General features: G+C 42.4%; 1 protein-coding gene across 4 annotated transcripts in view; it reads right to left on the bottom strand.

Moving 5' to 3' along the window:
• Window positions 1–16,908, bottom strand: part of ZNF704 (zinc finger protein 704) — a 135,805-nt gene that overhangs the window by 87,891 nt on the left and 31,006 nt on the right. For all 4 annotated transcript variants that reach the window (XR_004424917.1, XR_004424919.1, XR_004424918.1 and 1 more), the window contains exon 2: window positions 14,234–14,475. Coding sequence is in view for 1 of the 4 variants with exons in the window: in XM_033125666.1 (XP_032981557.1) it covers window positions 14,234–14,475 (242 nt within the window). In the remaining 3 variants the exon portion in view is untranslated. The remainder of the gene's footprint in view (window positions 1–14,233; window positions 14,476–16,908) is intronic.

Here is a 16,908-nt window from a genome sequence, read left to right as displayed (position 1 = left end):
TCTTTTGTGTACTGTGTCTGTGGTGTTGTGTCTAAAACGCCTTCACCCTACCCAAGGTCTCCCAGGTTTTCGCATAGACATCTTTTTAAAAGATTGCAAATAAACTTTATTTTTTAGAACACTTCAAGATTTACAAAAAAAAATTGAAAAGACTGTGCAGCATTCCCTGAAGGCCCCTATTACTAATCACTTATATTAGTATGGAGCATTTCTCACAATTAGTAGAGTAGTATTAACACATTTTTAGTGACTAAGGTACATCCTTTATTCAGATTCCCTTCGTCTGCCTATTGTCCTTTCTCCATTCTGGTGTCCTCTCCAGGATCCCAACACTGGGTTTAGTCCTTCTGTCCCCTGAGGCTCCTCTTGGCTGTGACAGTTGCTCAGGCGTTCCTTGTTGTTTTGGTGAGCTTGCAGCTTTGAGGAGAGCAGGTCAAGTAGTTTATAGAAATCCCTCAACTGGGATTTGTATGAAGCTTTCAGCATGATCGTTCTGGGGCATTGGTTTTGGGGATGAAAACCACAGAAGTCAAATGCCATCGCTATCACATTATATCACGGGTCCTTCGTAGAACCATGAATGAACACTGTTGACGAGAACCCGACAACCGGTCCGTCCCAGGAGTATCTGCTAGGCTTCTGCCCTGTGCAGTGACTCCTTTCTACATTGCCCTCTTTGGAAGGACCTCACTCCGAGCGGCTGACCCTGAAGGAGTGGGGCTTCCGCTTTATTTCCTTGAGGTGGCAGCATTTTTATAAATTATTTGGAATTCTTCTGCACAAGAGGTTTGCCTACTTTCTCCCCTCTCATTTATTTATGAAACTGTTTATTTATAGCTTTATGGACTCCTGGGTATTTACTGTCTCCTTTGGATTGTCATCCAGTACAATTTTGTTGTGTTGTTTAAATCATCTCAGCTTGGACATCAGAAGCCCTTCTGGTCCTGTACTCTTGGACATGCACCCAGCAATGTGGGTGTTTTCCTTCCTTCCTTCCTTCTTTCCTTCCTTCCTTTCTTCCTTCCTTCCTTTTTTCCTTCCTTTCTAGCATGACAACGTTCTCAGGCTCATCTAAAAACTTTCCTGCCTCGGTCTTAGAAACAGCCATTTTGCCAAGCCTTGGGTGCTTTTCCTGGAGAACAGTGTTGAAAAGCAGATCTGGGTGCTACGTGTGCTTCTTGTTATTGGAGTATTGAAGCTTCTAGGCCATCTCAGCCAACGGAGGAAGGAAATACATGTGTGTATACCAACTGGCGTACATACACACATCTGGAAGTGTTATCATGTACACCCCTTCTCATGTGAGCTGCCTCTGTGCTGAGCTGCTCTCAGCTGTCCAGTCAACTCTGAAAAGATCTGGCTTCTGTGTCTGCCCGAAGCCTACCAGCCTTTACCTGAAAAGTGGCCTGCCACCCTCCATGCGCTATTCCTGCCTTGCTTCCAACATCCAAGGGGATTTCCAGTCTGGGGAAGAAAAGATGTAGAAAGGATAGAAGAGTTGCATTCAAGTGTTTGAGGAACTGTCACATAGAAGACAGATAATTTAGGTTGTTGCTCCATTGGGCCCGGCCAGAGCCTACCATGTAAGTCAGATGAGAGACAATTTGAAGAGAACATGAAGAAAAAAATATGTAAACATCAGAGCTTCCATTTAAAAAAGAAATGGGCTGGTCTTGAAAAGTCATATACGAAACACATTGTCCCCTTTCATTTTTAAATGTGGGAGTAAAATATAGTAAAGAACAGAAGAGGCTTGCTTTTATTGGATGAGTGTGACTGAACAGAGGTGGGTAATATACACTTGAATCGCTAAGATTACGGCCAATATTTGAACCACCGCGATAACCTCAGGCAGAGGAAAGATTCCGGGCACGATCCTACATCTTTCTGTACACGGAGTGCTCCTTCATCTGACGAGAAGCTTCTGGGACAGCATCCAAGGAAATCAGCGACTCTGAACACCTTTTTCAGAAACACTGCCAGATCTTTTTCTCTTTACCTCTCCTTTCCCTTACAAAATTACGCACATAGGAGCCCGTGCACGTTTGCACATGTGTAGGCGCACAGATACCCGCTCACTCTCCTTAAATAACTGATAAAGGCTTGATCACATCACCAACCCGTCACCAGCAACCCAGAGGTTCCTCCTCAGAGAAAGAATAACCCAGAGCCCACGACAGTTAGCAGACGAAGAAGCTCCCTAAGCTGAGCTTTCAATGAACACAGGCGTGGCCTGTGCAGGGAACTGCATTTAAACATACATCTATATTCTTATAAACTATGTGGAATGAAATCATCAGAAATTTAAATGGAAAAAAAATGTATTCCAACTGGGTCAGTGAGAATGGCTGATTCATCTAGTTTTCTTTTATTTTCTTTTTTGACAGCAAGGCAAATTTTCATCGCCTCATGTTCACCCCTCCCCAGTATATTTTCTGGGGACATCAATCACAGCCAAATCCCCCTCTCCCTCCCACCGTTCTCTGCGGCCTACAGTTCACAAAGGAGCCAGTGAGCAAAATGACCAACGAGGACCACCAGTACATTGTGAAGAGAGAAGAAAAAAATATATATAAAGGAACTTATTTCTTTAGAAAAAATTCTCTGGTATCAGACCTTAAGTACAATACATTTTCCATCTAAAAATGCCCACTTGGATGAGCATGGGAAACTGTTTCTTTGCCAGCTCGTAGCCATATTGATCTGTCAGGTTCCTGTTTCCCCATATTAGCAGGATTCCAAGTATATTTTCAAATTTCAAAATCAAAACACCAGGCAGCATGAATTGATGACACATTTGATTTTCCTTAATAAAATTCCATGCACGACAACTATTAGAATTTTGTACAAAGGAGTGACGTGGTTTTTAAAAAGTGTCGGAACAACTAAAGTAAGTTGAATACTTCTATAAACACAAAAAAGGAAAACCACCAGGGTAAAACTTGAATCAGTTGTACCAAACTCGTTTATGGTTCATTAAAAATCTAGCAAATGACAGCCTTGCGCTAATAATTCTTTTAAGACCACACAATTCACAACTTTTAAGAACAAATCCTGAAGAAAAAGTAAAATCATCAGTGAAATGGAACGGCAACCGCTACAGCTGCCAATTCTATGACTGGTCTCCCCTTCTTTCTTACTACAGAATGTCTGGTTGATTTCAGATGGCAATGTTCCCAGCTATAAAATTACATTTCCCAGGCTGTCCAAGTGGCCAAGTGACAATTCTGTCCATTGAGATGTCACTGGAAGACATGGGGTGGTCCTCAGGGAAGGGAAGCTCAGGGTATGCTCTGTAAAAGGGCAAGCCCCACCCTTTCCCCTGGGCTCGGGGCCCATCAACTTATCTCTGCCTGAGAAAACGTGTGGGAAAAAGTGTAATGTTGGGAGTACAGAAAGGGTATTAGTCTAGGAGGGTGACAGCCACCCGTGAAGGAAGATGGACCAGGGGCCTCCTGTGACATCCCGACCTACGGTGTAAACTGGCAAGTGGCTTCTTTAGGACTTCTTATTACATGAAGAGGGAAAACAGAAAACAAAAAACAAACCAAATCAAACTGATTTGTTTAAGCCACTCTTAGTGAGGTTTCTACTACTTGTTGCCAAACTGGTTTTAACTGATAAAAATAATGTTGTGCATCCTTAAGTGATTTTAAAATACCTACTTACAAACAGCTAGTATACCAACCACTACCATTTTTAACTATCCTTAAAGCAGACTTTCGAAGGAAGGACGGGGACTCGGAACACAGCTGTGGCTGAGTTTGCAGACGCATGTGGTGCTGAGGTAACGAACCTTTCCTTAAGAGTTGTTTAAAATGAGCGTTGTCATTGTTTGGGGATCACGCCCATCAAAGCGCGACACGGTGTCACGCGGAGACGGGCTCAGGTTTCAGGGAGTACCACTGCTGGTGGGAACACAAGCTTGAAGAACCGTAAAGCAATTTGGCAACAGACATCAAAGCCCCACAAGACAAACAAATGAAGAAACAAAAACCCATAGGCACAGACAGCAGTTTAGTGGTGACCAGAGAGTAAGGAGGGTGGGGGGTGGGAGATGAGGGTAAAGGGGATCAAATATATGGTGATGGAAGGAGAACTGACTCTGGGTGGTGAGCACACAATGTGATATGTAGATGCTATACTACAGAACTGTACACCTGAAACCTAGGTAACTTTACTAACCATTGTCACCCCAAAATATTTTAATAAAAAGAAAATCCCTCAGAAACTCTGCATAGCCTCTAAGCAGGACCACTTTTTCTCAGGTTTACCACTTGGAAACATGTAAGAAGGTACACCAGGCTCAGCTGTAAGGTCACTAACGTGGATGGCGTACTCTAAGGTGACTCCTGGTATTCACGTCCTGCTGTAGTCCTCTCCCCTTGCGTGTGGCCAGGTCCGCTGACTTGCTTCTAACACACGGAATGTGGCAAAGGGATGGGCTGTCACTTCTCTGATTAGGTCCAGGCGACAGTGACTTCTGTCTTGCTGGCAGACTCTCTCCCTGGCCCAGTAAATGCATGATACCCTTTTAACACAGAGGTAAAGAAGGGTTCCCCTGGCTGCCATTGGCTTTGCTGAAGCGGCCCCCATGCAAGGAACTGACGACCACTGCCAGCCAACAGCCAGCGAGCAGGAACCAAGGCCCTCTGGCCAACAGCCACGGAGGAAGTGAACCCTGCAACGTGCACACGAGCTGGGACGTGGACTTGCTCCTGGCTCAGAGTCCACGTGACACCCAGCCTGGGCTCACACCTTAACTGCAGGTTTGTAAGACATCCTGACGCAGAGCACTCAGCAGAGGCATACCCAGACTCCTGAGCCACAGAAGCTGAGGTGTGTTCTTTTAAACCAGTAGGGTTGGAGATATTTGCTTAGGCAGGAATAGATAACTAACTCAGTTATTTGTAATAATAAGTAAGTGGAAACAACCAGCACGTCCTGTAGGGTATTGGTTGAGTAAAACTAGTACACACATATGACGTGATATAATTCGTCCATTAAAATTATGCTCTAGGTGAATATAGATATTTATAAAAATATGTCTGCAGTGTACTAGCTATGATATATTTTTTTAAAGCTTAAAACATTCTGTGTCATATCAAACCATTATTTGGAATAAACAATACGCATATATGTGTGTGTGTGTACATATATATATATATGCAAATATAAAGATCTGAGTAGAATAATACACAGCAAGGTCTTATAGTAGTTAATCACCAAATGACTGCTTTATGGGTGTTTGTTGTTTTATTTCTTCTGCTTACCTGTACTTACAAATTGTTTAAAATGATTGTGCACTGCGTTCTAATAAAACACAATTATACGCACAAGTCAGAGGAAGAGAACAATAAACAAAAAAGGGATCATCAACAATACAGCATACCACAATAAATTAAGGAGGTTTCACTCATTGTTTTTTCAATGCCTTCTATGTGCCAGGATGAAAACTGAAAAGTTATTTGATGTGATACGGCAGGAAAAAAACCACTGGTTACCTAAGACAATGCAGTGTCACCTACGCATCATTTACTTAGACAGTAAATGACATAAACAAAGAAATGAAAGAATTTCAAATAATGTTGCAAAGACATAATCAGAGCAAATGGGGAGGAATCATTATGTAGGCAACATCGGAAACTGGTGTAAATAATAAGAAAATTGACATCGATTGGACAAAACTGAGAGGTCACACAATGAGAGGGTCTAGGCAGGGAAAGAACAGACACATCACAGAAGAAGAGAAATGGACTGTTGCTAAGGAAATCGTAATACTGTTCTGGTAAGTTTTGACTTTTTTTGCCTGGCTTATTTGTTTCTCTAGAATGCAAGTAATTTTAGGGCAGACGCTTGAGTTTCTTCAGTTCTGCTGGTCTTGTGAAGAAACACCCATAGAGCAATCATTCAGAGTCTCAGTCTATGATAATTACCTAAGACACATTTTAGATCAGGTTGACTATCAAAGAAAATTGATGTTCATTATGTAGCTCAACATATCAAAAATCTTTCCAGGAAACAGCCCCTGTAACAGACAACCACCCCATATAAAAATACTCTTCAGAAGATGTTATCAGCTCTTTGGGGCAGCAAGATATCACACCGAACAAAACGAAAACGTTATTTGAATTTCCCAACATGTCTCACTTTTTCCCAGAAAGAAGGCTAAGCAAGTGAAACTAAAGCTCCTAGATAGATGAAAGAGGTCAAACAGTGAAACCGCTAAGGTCTTTGCAAACAAATGTACAGTGAATTACAGATTCCGTTTCTGTTTGCACACACACAAAGCTGTGTCTGGGTACAAACCCACAAGGGCATGTGAACACGGTGTGGTAAGTGAACCATTGAGGATGAACAGGTAATGTGATGAAACTGCAATGAAACTGGAAGCTTAGGATTGGAGGGAAAACTTGAGGATTATTTTCCCCATCTGGTCTCTGTGAATAGAATTCCAAGGAATCTTTTCATGAATGTTTATGCAAACAGAAGTGAAGAGCCGCAGCATAAATGTACGTACGGCACGTGAAGCATTGCAACAGGGGTGGAAGTGCAGAGCAAGGCTGCGTTTGAAGCAGGGGACGAGTGACATGAGTGACGTATCTTACGAAGTCTGACAATTAAATTCGCGAATTTGTTGCACCGATGTTGCTAACCTTTTTTGATACCAGATGGATTATTCATTATGAATTTGCAACACCTAGACAAACAGTTAACCAAGTTTACTATTTGGAAGTGCTGAAAAGAGTGCATGAAAAAGTTAGACGACCTGAACTTTTCACCAACAATTCATGGCTCTTGCATCAGCTTACATGGCAATGTACCAGCTCACACGGCACTGTCTGTGAGGGAGTTTTTAGCTAGGAAACAAATAACTGTGTTGGAACACCCTCCCTACTCACCTGATCTGGCCCCCAGTGACTTCTTTCTTTACCCAAAGATAAAGAAAATATTGAAAGAAAGACATTTTGGTGATATTCAGGACATCAAGGGTAATATGACGACAGCTCTGATGGCCATTCCAGAAAGAGTTCCCAAATTGCTTTGAAGGGAGGACTAGGCACCGGTGTCAGTGCATAGCTTCCCAAAGGGAGTACTTTGAAGATGACTGTAGTGATATTCAGCAATGAGGTGTGTAGCACTTTTTCTAGGATGAATTCGCGAACTTAACTGTCAGACCTCATACGTCCGGGATGCAGAGAGAAGCTGCTGTGGGGAGACCGTCTTCTCTGGACCCCATCACACCGAGAAGTGACGTGAACCTGGCAGAGATATTCAGCGGAGACAGACAAGAACCACCCAGCACCCCAAAATGTAGACAAAGCAAGTGAACGACCCTTGGGTGTCTGAAAGGAACTTGCCTTTTTCCTTTTTTTTTTTAATGCTGTTTGCTCTGTTTAAATGGCACGCTATAAAAATGGTACTGTAACTTGTAATTTTGAGATATAAAATGTGAAACATAAAACAAGGGGTTATAAATCAGCAGGAGACCAATTAAAATACTTAGACTGTCATTCAAAAATATGCCACAAAATGTAATAAAATGAGTGGGTGGTTGGTTCTATTTTAATAACCGAAGGCTGCAGAAATTTTATTTCTTCCAACTATCAGCCAAATATATCCAGGACTGACTGGAACATGGGAAATACATGTTTAATTTATGTTAAGCTGAAAAAAAGTGAAACAAAAAGCCTCAAAAGAGTGCATCTGGACAGGGTTCTGATACACAGAAAGGCCCGTGTGAGGTAACCCACCGTTTATCTGCAGTATTTCATAACGATATTGATAAATAATATTTGTGCAGTTAATGTCATAATCAAATTACGTTCAGCTGTTATTCCACCATTTCATCATAGATACGAAACCCACCCGTGGCTCTTGGGGAGGGTGGACTAGCATTGGGGGCAGGAGACGTATTCACCTGCAGGACGACTGTGCACAACGAGAATCGCCCCCGAGACATTTCCTCTGTGAGTAACACAGGGCTTGCTGGTGGTGACATGCATCACCCACTGAAAACAACTGAGTTTGACTGCTGTACCCTTGGTGTCCCTGACATGGCAGAACCATTTGCTTCTTTGAAGAACGGACCCTTAGTCAGACACCAAATAAAGCCTGGCGACACTATTAACATCTAATAAGACATACAAAAAGGTGCAAGGAGTAATTATGATAATGCATTGTACTGAAGTGTTAAATTAAATCGTACACTGTTTTAGAGTTGAATTGGATTGATTATTTAATGTGGAGACCGGAACCCTAGGGCACACGGTGACGTCTTCCGAGACCAGGCAATATTTAATAATAAATAGTAATGTGTCTTGGCTGTCCACGCTGGAAGGGATTTTTAAGAGTTCAACTGGTCCAAGTGACTAAAACATCTGTAAAAACAGATGACAGAGTGGAGGTTTTTGTGTGCCAAGGGGATGCAATCAGTGGAGTGGAAGAATTCAAGTCTCTTGGTTTTAGGGGACAGTCCTTTCCTCTACTTTACAAATGTTGGGATTTGAAGATCCCACGATATTAAAAAGTTGAGTTGCCCACAATTTAAATATGAAAAACAACCTATCATCTGTCACCAGGATTTCATAAAAGAAAAGCCATTCTAACACCCAAAATGTACCAACTCCACAAAAGACTGACTGTCCCTTAGGCTGAAAACTTCCTTGGGACCAGAGCATGGAGGCTGCCCTAGACCCACTTAATTCTTTCACTCGTTCCTTATTTCTCATCACCGTTGTAGGCATTCAGCCAGTGACTCCTATGGTTTATGATTCTTCCTTTTCAAATGCTATTGAGATGTCACCGTAAATAACAGGATCAAACTGTGCAAACTAAGTATCTTTCCACTGAAGCGGGCAAAGACGAGGGACTATGAAACCCCACCCTTCACCAACAGGCCAGTTGCTAGCTGTGGAAGTTTCAAGCTTGGGGACCCAGCTTGTCATTTAACAGAATTATCACTGCCTTTTCAGCTGTGGTCCCGTGCCTCTCCCCAGCACTTCTGGCTCTGTGACACTGTGGCTCTGGAGAACAAACTGAAGTGGGGAGCCCCCCTTCCCTGATAAGACACGGCCCTGCCTCCCGGAGCCCACAGTCAGAAGCAACACCACCTCGATCGCAGGGTCTTAGGGGAACTCACGGGGGACCCTGCCTTGATCTGACATCTCCTGTGAGGTCACGTGGGAAACGGTACGTGGGAGTCATTTCAGTCAACTCAGAGAAATAACGCCCCTGAGTCTCAGGCACAAACATTAACACTAGATACTCTCTTTCTCACTGCAGGGATAATTCTTTTTCATCTCACTAAATTTTTAAAAAATGTGTTCATTTGTTTTTAGCGTCCAAAAGCACAGGTATAAGAAAACAAGGATAAGGTGTTCTAGCCATTGAATTAAACATACGACTTCCGGAAAGATGGATCATAATTCTGACTGTAGTCAACAGTAGCCTTTTCTCCCCCTAGAATGATTTACATGAAACCACCGCCCGTCTTCGATTTTTCATGTCTCTCCCGTACTGGAGGACGCTCCCGGGGCGCCTGTGATTCGCACACAGGAATGCGTCACCCTGGCGACACCGATCGTGCCCTCAGCTGCTACCTCTAATCCCTGGCCACCTTCGGTGTTGGCTTCAAACAGCACTGCCGAGTTCTAACTGCACAGAACACGCAGATCCCTCGGTGGAAAGACGCCACACTCCAGCCTGGGGAAGCAGGTGGTGTGTTTCATGGGATGAAGCAGAAAGTCGCCTGCCTGCCTCTCAAACAAGAAGGAAGACTATTAGCACGTCAGCAAATAAAGTCACGCGCGATGAATTTTAAGTGCTGCCTCACAAATGAAAATGTGGCAAAATCCGAAAAAGCAGCTTTGCGAAAGTGTTTCTATCCATTATTCAAACCTAAACTCTTAGCTTTTTTTTTTTTTTTTTTTTACAGAAAGATTTTTCCCATCTCTCAAATAATGTGGGTGGACCAGATGATTTTTCAAGACGCTCATAGTTCTTGCGGCTCTGTGAGATACAAAACCTGCTTCTGGCCACCACGCTCAGCATGAAGACGTCTGCTGTGGTTTATGGGTATCATGCGGACAAAATACCCTCTATTTCACTTCTAGCCGGTAGGCAGAAGAAAGGGCGTGTGATTTTTTTCTTTATGTGGATAATTAAAATTTATAAAATTAGATTACTCGGAGTCTGGGAAACAAAGAGGGAGCAACAAACATATTTGGACTTGGAAGCGTCAGCGATAGGCTCAGAAAAACTCAGTGCTTTTTCATGTTTATTCTTGGAAACAGGTTCTTTTCCCTCTGAAGGCTGGTTCCTCTGACGCCACATGGACACACGGAATTTCAGTCATGTGGAGACAAAAGACCATAACGGAGAGGGGCACTGTCCCCATGTCCTTGCCAGAGCAGGGAATTCTGCTCGGCTTTGACTAAGAATACAACTGACACCAAACCAAGCAGCGAGCACCCTTCATGGCAAAAGTCTCTGCCCCTGAGTCACTTCTGATGTGACAACTGCCATGCAAGGCCCTGTTATCCTACCCCCTAGACACCAAGAAACAGTTTGCTTCTTCTCCCCACAGTTTACCACACACAGAAGGAATGACTGAGGCAGAAGCCCCACGGCTCTGATAGGAGAGCTGGAGCAAACTTGCAAACCAGTGTGGTTTCACATGAGATAAAGGAAGCCGCCATCACACTCAGCTCCGCGGGGCCTGATTCCAAAGGAAATGCACGCAGCGTAATTCCAACGTGATGGAGTCTCTCGGCCACCCGGGTGGCAATAGAAGGAGTGACTCAGTGTAGAAAATCCTGAGCCTGGAAACATCAATACATCCATGAAGTGCTGTGGAAACCCGCCCCTTACCAGGCATGCAGCCTGGCCTCCTGCTTGTCCGGAGGGTGGCGCTAACCTGTCTCTGGGTGTCACGTGTAGGTGGGTCCAGTGGCTGCTAAGGGGACCCTGCCACCATTTAAGGAAATGAGGCAGGATGCCCTCATGGCCACAGGGAAGAGGTAAGATGTCCCTTCGGCAGATTCGACAAAACACCTAGCCAGAGAAGAAAGTGTGGGTTTTAAATGATGAGAAAGAAAGCTTACTGAGTTCTGTCTACGCGTAGAATAGGCCTTGGGGCAGCAGATCACAACTGTTCCTTCTAAGTGGACATTCAATAAATTTCCACGGAGTTATCCAATAATTGACTAAGAAAACCCCCAAAATGTTATCCCACAGACAATGAACCAACATTTTACAATGGAAAACGTGGGCAATACGTGAGCTAGCATAGCTTATGACTGTATTGGCTCTGCTTACGGTATTTTTCATTGGTTTGCATAGAAAAATAGTTGAAATCTAAAAAGCACAAATGTATATGTATAGTAGCCACTGTCTCATACACTGATAAGAGAACCTATCTTTTTATAGCCATTACTGTGGTCACCAAACATATTGATAACTTAATTTAACATTGTAATAAGCCAAGTAACACTTTAAAAACAAAAGCTGAATATTTCAAAACCACAACACTGGGCTTTGACGTCTGTCTAACCTCGGCAGGTTGTTAGGTCTTCGCAGTTTGGAAGGAGGTGCTAAAGACCCCAACCTTCTGGTTTCTCCATCCAGCCTGATCATAGCTGTGGGAGGAACAGGCTACTCCTCTGGCTTTGACAACAGTGTTAGGAGCAAAGAAACTCCACTGGCCGGAGAGAAGCTGGGGTGCAGCCCGGAGGCAAGGAGCCTAAGGAGAGGCACATGGGGAGGCCTGACCCCTGGACACAGGGGCAAGGCCACAGGACTTCCTGGAGACCCGTGGGCAGCAGAACCCCCCAACTCCTCCCTCGTAGCTACCAGTTCTATTTTCTAAGCCATTTTATCTCCAATATAAAAACATACTCTTCAAGAACTCTCCTATTGTTTAAAATTATATTCTTTCCAAAGTGATTTGAAATGTCAATCTAAGGAACCACTTGAAGAGCTCTCCATGACCAAACCGATAAAAAGCAAATTCCAAAAGAATTCCAAGTTAAGCCTTATCTCTCAACTCTTCCCCACCCAGAACTCAACTTACAGGAGGTGAGAAAACGGAAGTTAATATTTAAAAGAAGAATCAGTAACAGTGGAAGACAGTACCAAGGAGTCTTTTTAAAAATTGATACGTCAAATTCAAAAGAATGCGTTTCCAAGTTTTGCTGCTGTGTAACCAACAGACGCACTGGAGCAAGAAGGCAGGAACAACAGTTACTCGCTGACCTGAATTCCTAAAACAATGAAAAGGGTTGGAAGCGGATAAAGGTTTCCTGGAAAAGATGGTCTGTACAGCTCCTTATGGGGATTGCTCCAGTTCCTAACGGGAATCCACAGGTAGGTGACACAGTGTTAGTATTTCTTCACTATGAGTGGGGATGCCTCTATTCCCTTCCATATATATGTTAAATGTTTAATAAGATCATCCTAAAGTGAGCTTTTTTGCTTTCCCCCCTTTTTCCCGGTAGTTCCATATTGGTGACAGAGTTTGTGACCTGAAAAGTTTTTAATGCGTTTAAACATTAAACATTTATTCCAGCCACTGCTAGGCTTCTGGAGATTCAGAAACCATCATACCCATCTTGCCTTCTCTTTCACTGAATTCCAAATTTCACATAGGAGACTTTTCTATAAAGGGTATATACTACATAAAAGACAAAGGAGAAAATGTAGAAAATGCCATGGGAAGTGGTAGCCAAATGAAGTTCAAAATTTTCCATTGTACGCATAGGATATTGCTTGTGGCTCAGGTCATTTCTTAACTTTGAACTCAATGTTAACAAGTTTCTGACATTCTTTCAAAACAGACAATACCCAGAATGCATCCCAGAAGGAGAAAATGATTCCATCGTATCCAGCAAGTGAAAAATATGACAGCACTATATTTTAATACCCTGCAAAACAAACAGTACCGTACGGTTCATTTTTTTTTTCCAACAGCAAAATAACAATCTGGTGTATTCTAACAAGCTGCTGTTAGGTCTAGGAATATTTTTTGGCCAAATTTTCTTTATTCCTGTTACAACTGGTTTGCTAATAGATTTCTTTAGCTTTAGAGTTATAATTAGAAGACAGTTACTACTTTGCATAATCAAATTGTAATTGCTGTTTGGGTGCAATCCAACCAATTTAAGCATCAGGACTTACAAAAAAACAATGGCAAAAAGAGAATAACAAATGCCATGCTCTAATGATCCAGGTTACCTAACAATGTTTGTCCAACTGTTGAGCTGCTTTCAGAGGCTGGATAGCAAGTGATACTAGAAATATCAATGCATTTTAAGGCAACACAGTTGTAAATTGAATAAACACTAATTCCATAAACAGTAATGATGGTAATATGGAAAAAAATTCACTTGGGGTCAGAAACCTACCGTAGTGTTAGGTCTATCATTTGTCAAATGTGTGCTCCTGAGTGATCATTTAATGTTTCTGAGTCTGTTTACTCATCTGTAAAATGGGAATTATCATACCTTACTATGATAGACGTCTGTCAATTTTCTGGATGCCCCCCAAATCTAGGTGAGATAAATGATAAGCAAGAAACTAAGTAAAAGATCTAATGTGTATGTTCCACTACTGTTCCATTGTCATTCTGCCATACTATTGTCCTTTGGTTCAATGCTACCGGATGTGGTTTAACTAAAATTATACTATGATAAAAGCCTTTTGATTTTTCAGTTAAACCCTCTTGGCCCAGTTCATAGGGAGATCTGTCTTAAAAGGATTACTATGATATAAACCAGGGAACACCAAACTTCCTGCAATGAGTCACAAATATTTTAGGCTTTACAGGTCACCTATGACCTTCATTTTTTTTTTAACCCTTTTAACATGTAATCTTGCAGGCCACACATGAAGAGGCCAGGGCTGAGTCTAGCCTGACCACAGGCTGAGTGACCTTGCGGCTAAGAGGCTATACTCAGTCCTACGTTTCATGTTTATTATTTTTTTTTACATTTATTCATTTGCGCTTTATTACCCGTTTGTCAAAAGCTAATGACATGTGCTTTTCTACAGCTGCAATATTTCCAACGACCACAGCCTGAGAGTCGGTTCTGAAAAGCTCCATTTCACACAAGCAACAGAAAGAACTTCTTGGCAGAGAACCCTTCCTACGTCCCCACACTCGGGAGAGCAGTGATGGCGCCTGTGACACTCTCCACGGACACCCAGGGCACAGAAAGGTCTGACGGTCCCTTACCTTGCCGGAGGGACATCGATGTTGGAGGAAACGACTTTTCGCTTTTGCTCAAGGAGACAGATGGAGCGGGTGTTCTCTTTTTCATGATCAAGGGCTCGGGTGGCTGTTTTGGCGTCCGCTGTTTTCACATCTTCCTCCATGGCCAAAGGGAACAAGTGCGGATGAGACATTTTCTTACTAGAGTCACGTTTTAGGTCCTCTGGTTGAAATGTGAAGGTCATTTCCCGCTTAATGCTCCCTACCTGTGAAATGAAACACACAAATTCTCACTCGCACAAACCTCAGCTTTGCACGACAGCGTGCAGGTGGCCGCACACCTTGCCCTCCCTGTTCACATTGAAGATTTTACAGTTTACATGGGGGAAAATGCAACATAGAAATAAAGTAACTACACTGCAATACAGAGAAGACTTTCAGGAGAACAAAACTTTGAAGGCTTGAAACCATAAGACTTCCAAAAAACACCCCAAAAAAATAAAAACCAAAAATTTGAAACATCATTGTTTTCTACAACTGAGAAAACTCAAGTAAATAAATTCTTAACTGTTTCATGCTGATTATGTTTAATAGAAGAGAACTCTAAATAGAAAACCATGCCTTGTCTTGACAATGAATACTGGTCTCAACCATACTCTTTAGTTCATGAAGAATTGGTTTTTACGCTTTATCTACAGCAGTTAAGACCTTAATTACGATTAAAAAAATCATATTAATTGTCTTCCCATTGCTGACAAAATGCAGTGATACTTAAGGTTTAAGACAAATATAACATTTAGTCTCAGGGAACCGAATCTGGTTATTTCAAAATTTGCGAAGACTGACAAAGGAGATTGATGTTAAGAAAGGTTTTTCGTAAGGTGAGGGGTGTTGTAAATGAGGTTTGGGGCAAACTTGTTCAGGTTGTAAGGGTACAAAGAAGAGTTAGACTGGCTGCTAACGGGGAGGGTGTATTTCACAATAAGCCTCTGAGAAATGTCACAGGTCCACACGACAGCCCATCCCTCTAGAGCAGAGTTTGTGGAGTCAGTAAATCTTCAGCCATCTTGAATAGAAGATACGTTTATTTGCTCCTTTTTAATTTTAGGTAGGAGGAAAAGCACAAAGAATGTGATCAAATAGATTTAGAATTATAGAGGCTAAAGCCACCAGTCTATTTTCAGAAAGGGAAACGCTGAGGTGGACGTGAGTTGGAGTCATAACACCTGCCCACACGTGAGAGCTGCCAGAGCCCAGGAACGGCCTGTGCCTGGAACCCACTTGGCTGGGATGTGTCTGTCACATGAACTGGGCTCCCCTGTCTCGTGGGCCTGAACTTGTCAGGGAGAAGACCTTCCCATGTATTTCTACTCCTGGCAGACCGAGCCTAGCTCCGTACAAACACAGTCAGCCACGTGTGGTCTACTTGTAACGTCTTAACAAGTGACCACATTTCTTAGGATGCAGAGAAATGTTAATGAAATGAGTCCAAGGGGCGGGGGGAATAAATGCTTTTAAGAGCTGTTTTAATGACATCAATACACCATAGGAAGGAATAAGAAAATATTTCAAACTTCCAAAAATGCAATGAATGGTCAATAAAAATGTAGTTTGGCAGATTGGTAAATATAAGTGCAAATGTTTTAAATATCCATCTCTGGTCATTTTCTATGCAACTTTTTCTGTCTGGAGGTGGGAGTCTGATGGGAGTGGTTTTTCTCTTCTATGGCAGCTCATTCCCACCTGATGGTACAACAGGAATATGGTAAACACCAGGCATAAAAGATGAAAACAAAGGCCTGGTTTTGGTGATTATAAATAGTTTCTCCCTAAGTGTCAAGTATTACATTCATTAAATATTTAAGCAGTCAATTAATATGAAGTTGTAGCCATAATCGATGTCCATACCTCCTTTGGGGCCAACTGGACTGGTTAAATGAATTCGATCTAAAGAGAGGAGGGGGAGAACATTACAGGAAGCCCAGCTTTTATCTTTAAAAGTTTAGGGGGAAAAGCCAAGCATCTAAAGCCAATTAATACAAAGTAGAATAAACTTCTGATAGAAATGACGCTATAATTGGATGTCCTGCTCTTAGCCAAAACGTCATAATAAAATAAATTATAATATTATTCAACAATGTAGGCTATAAATCTTCTATAATACACTAAACAAACAACCAAATTCACATCTCAGGGGTCATCATGGAGTTTTAGCAATGTAATGGATTTCGAAGACTATTTAGCCCAGACTCCTTATTTAAAAGTGGAATTAAAACGAGTTAGAAGTGAGCAGAGGACAAAACAACGTAGAGATGAAGAAGCAATTTTAGATACTCTGAGTCCTGGGTGCCACTGCTTGTAAGGCTGGTGGAAGAAGTAGGTGCTGGGTGTGGAGTTCATCGCATCACTATGCTTTAAAGTTCACACGTATATATTACATGTTCTTTGCAATGTTCTTTTATTCATAGCAGACATTTCTATTTAGAAAGATTTTTTTTTTAATTGGGGAAGGGGAACAGGACTTTATTGGGGTACACTGTGTACTTCCAGGCCCTTTTTCCAAGTCAAGTTGTTGTCCTTTCAGTCTTAGTTGTGGAGGGTGCAGCTCCGCTCCAGGTCCAGTTGCCGTTGCTAGTTGCAGGGGGCGCTGCCCACCATCCCTTGCGGGACTCGAGGAATTGAACCGGCAACCTTGTGGT

This window comes from Rhinolophus ferrumequinum, chromosome 14 (assembly GCF_004115265.2).
Source record: "Rhinolophus ferrumequinum isolate MPI-CBG mRhiFer1 chromosome 14, mRhiFer1_v1.p, whole genome shotgun sequence".
Lineage (NCBI taxonomy): Eukaryota > Metazoa > Chordata > Mammalia > Chiroptera > Rhinolophidae > Rhinolophus > Rhinolophus ferrumequinum.
Note: the sequence above shows the minus strand (reverse complement) of the source record. Positions and strands in the feature narration are given on the sequence as shown.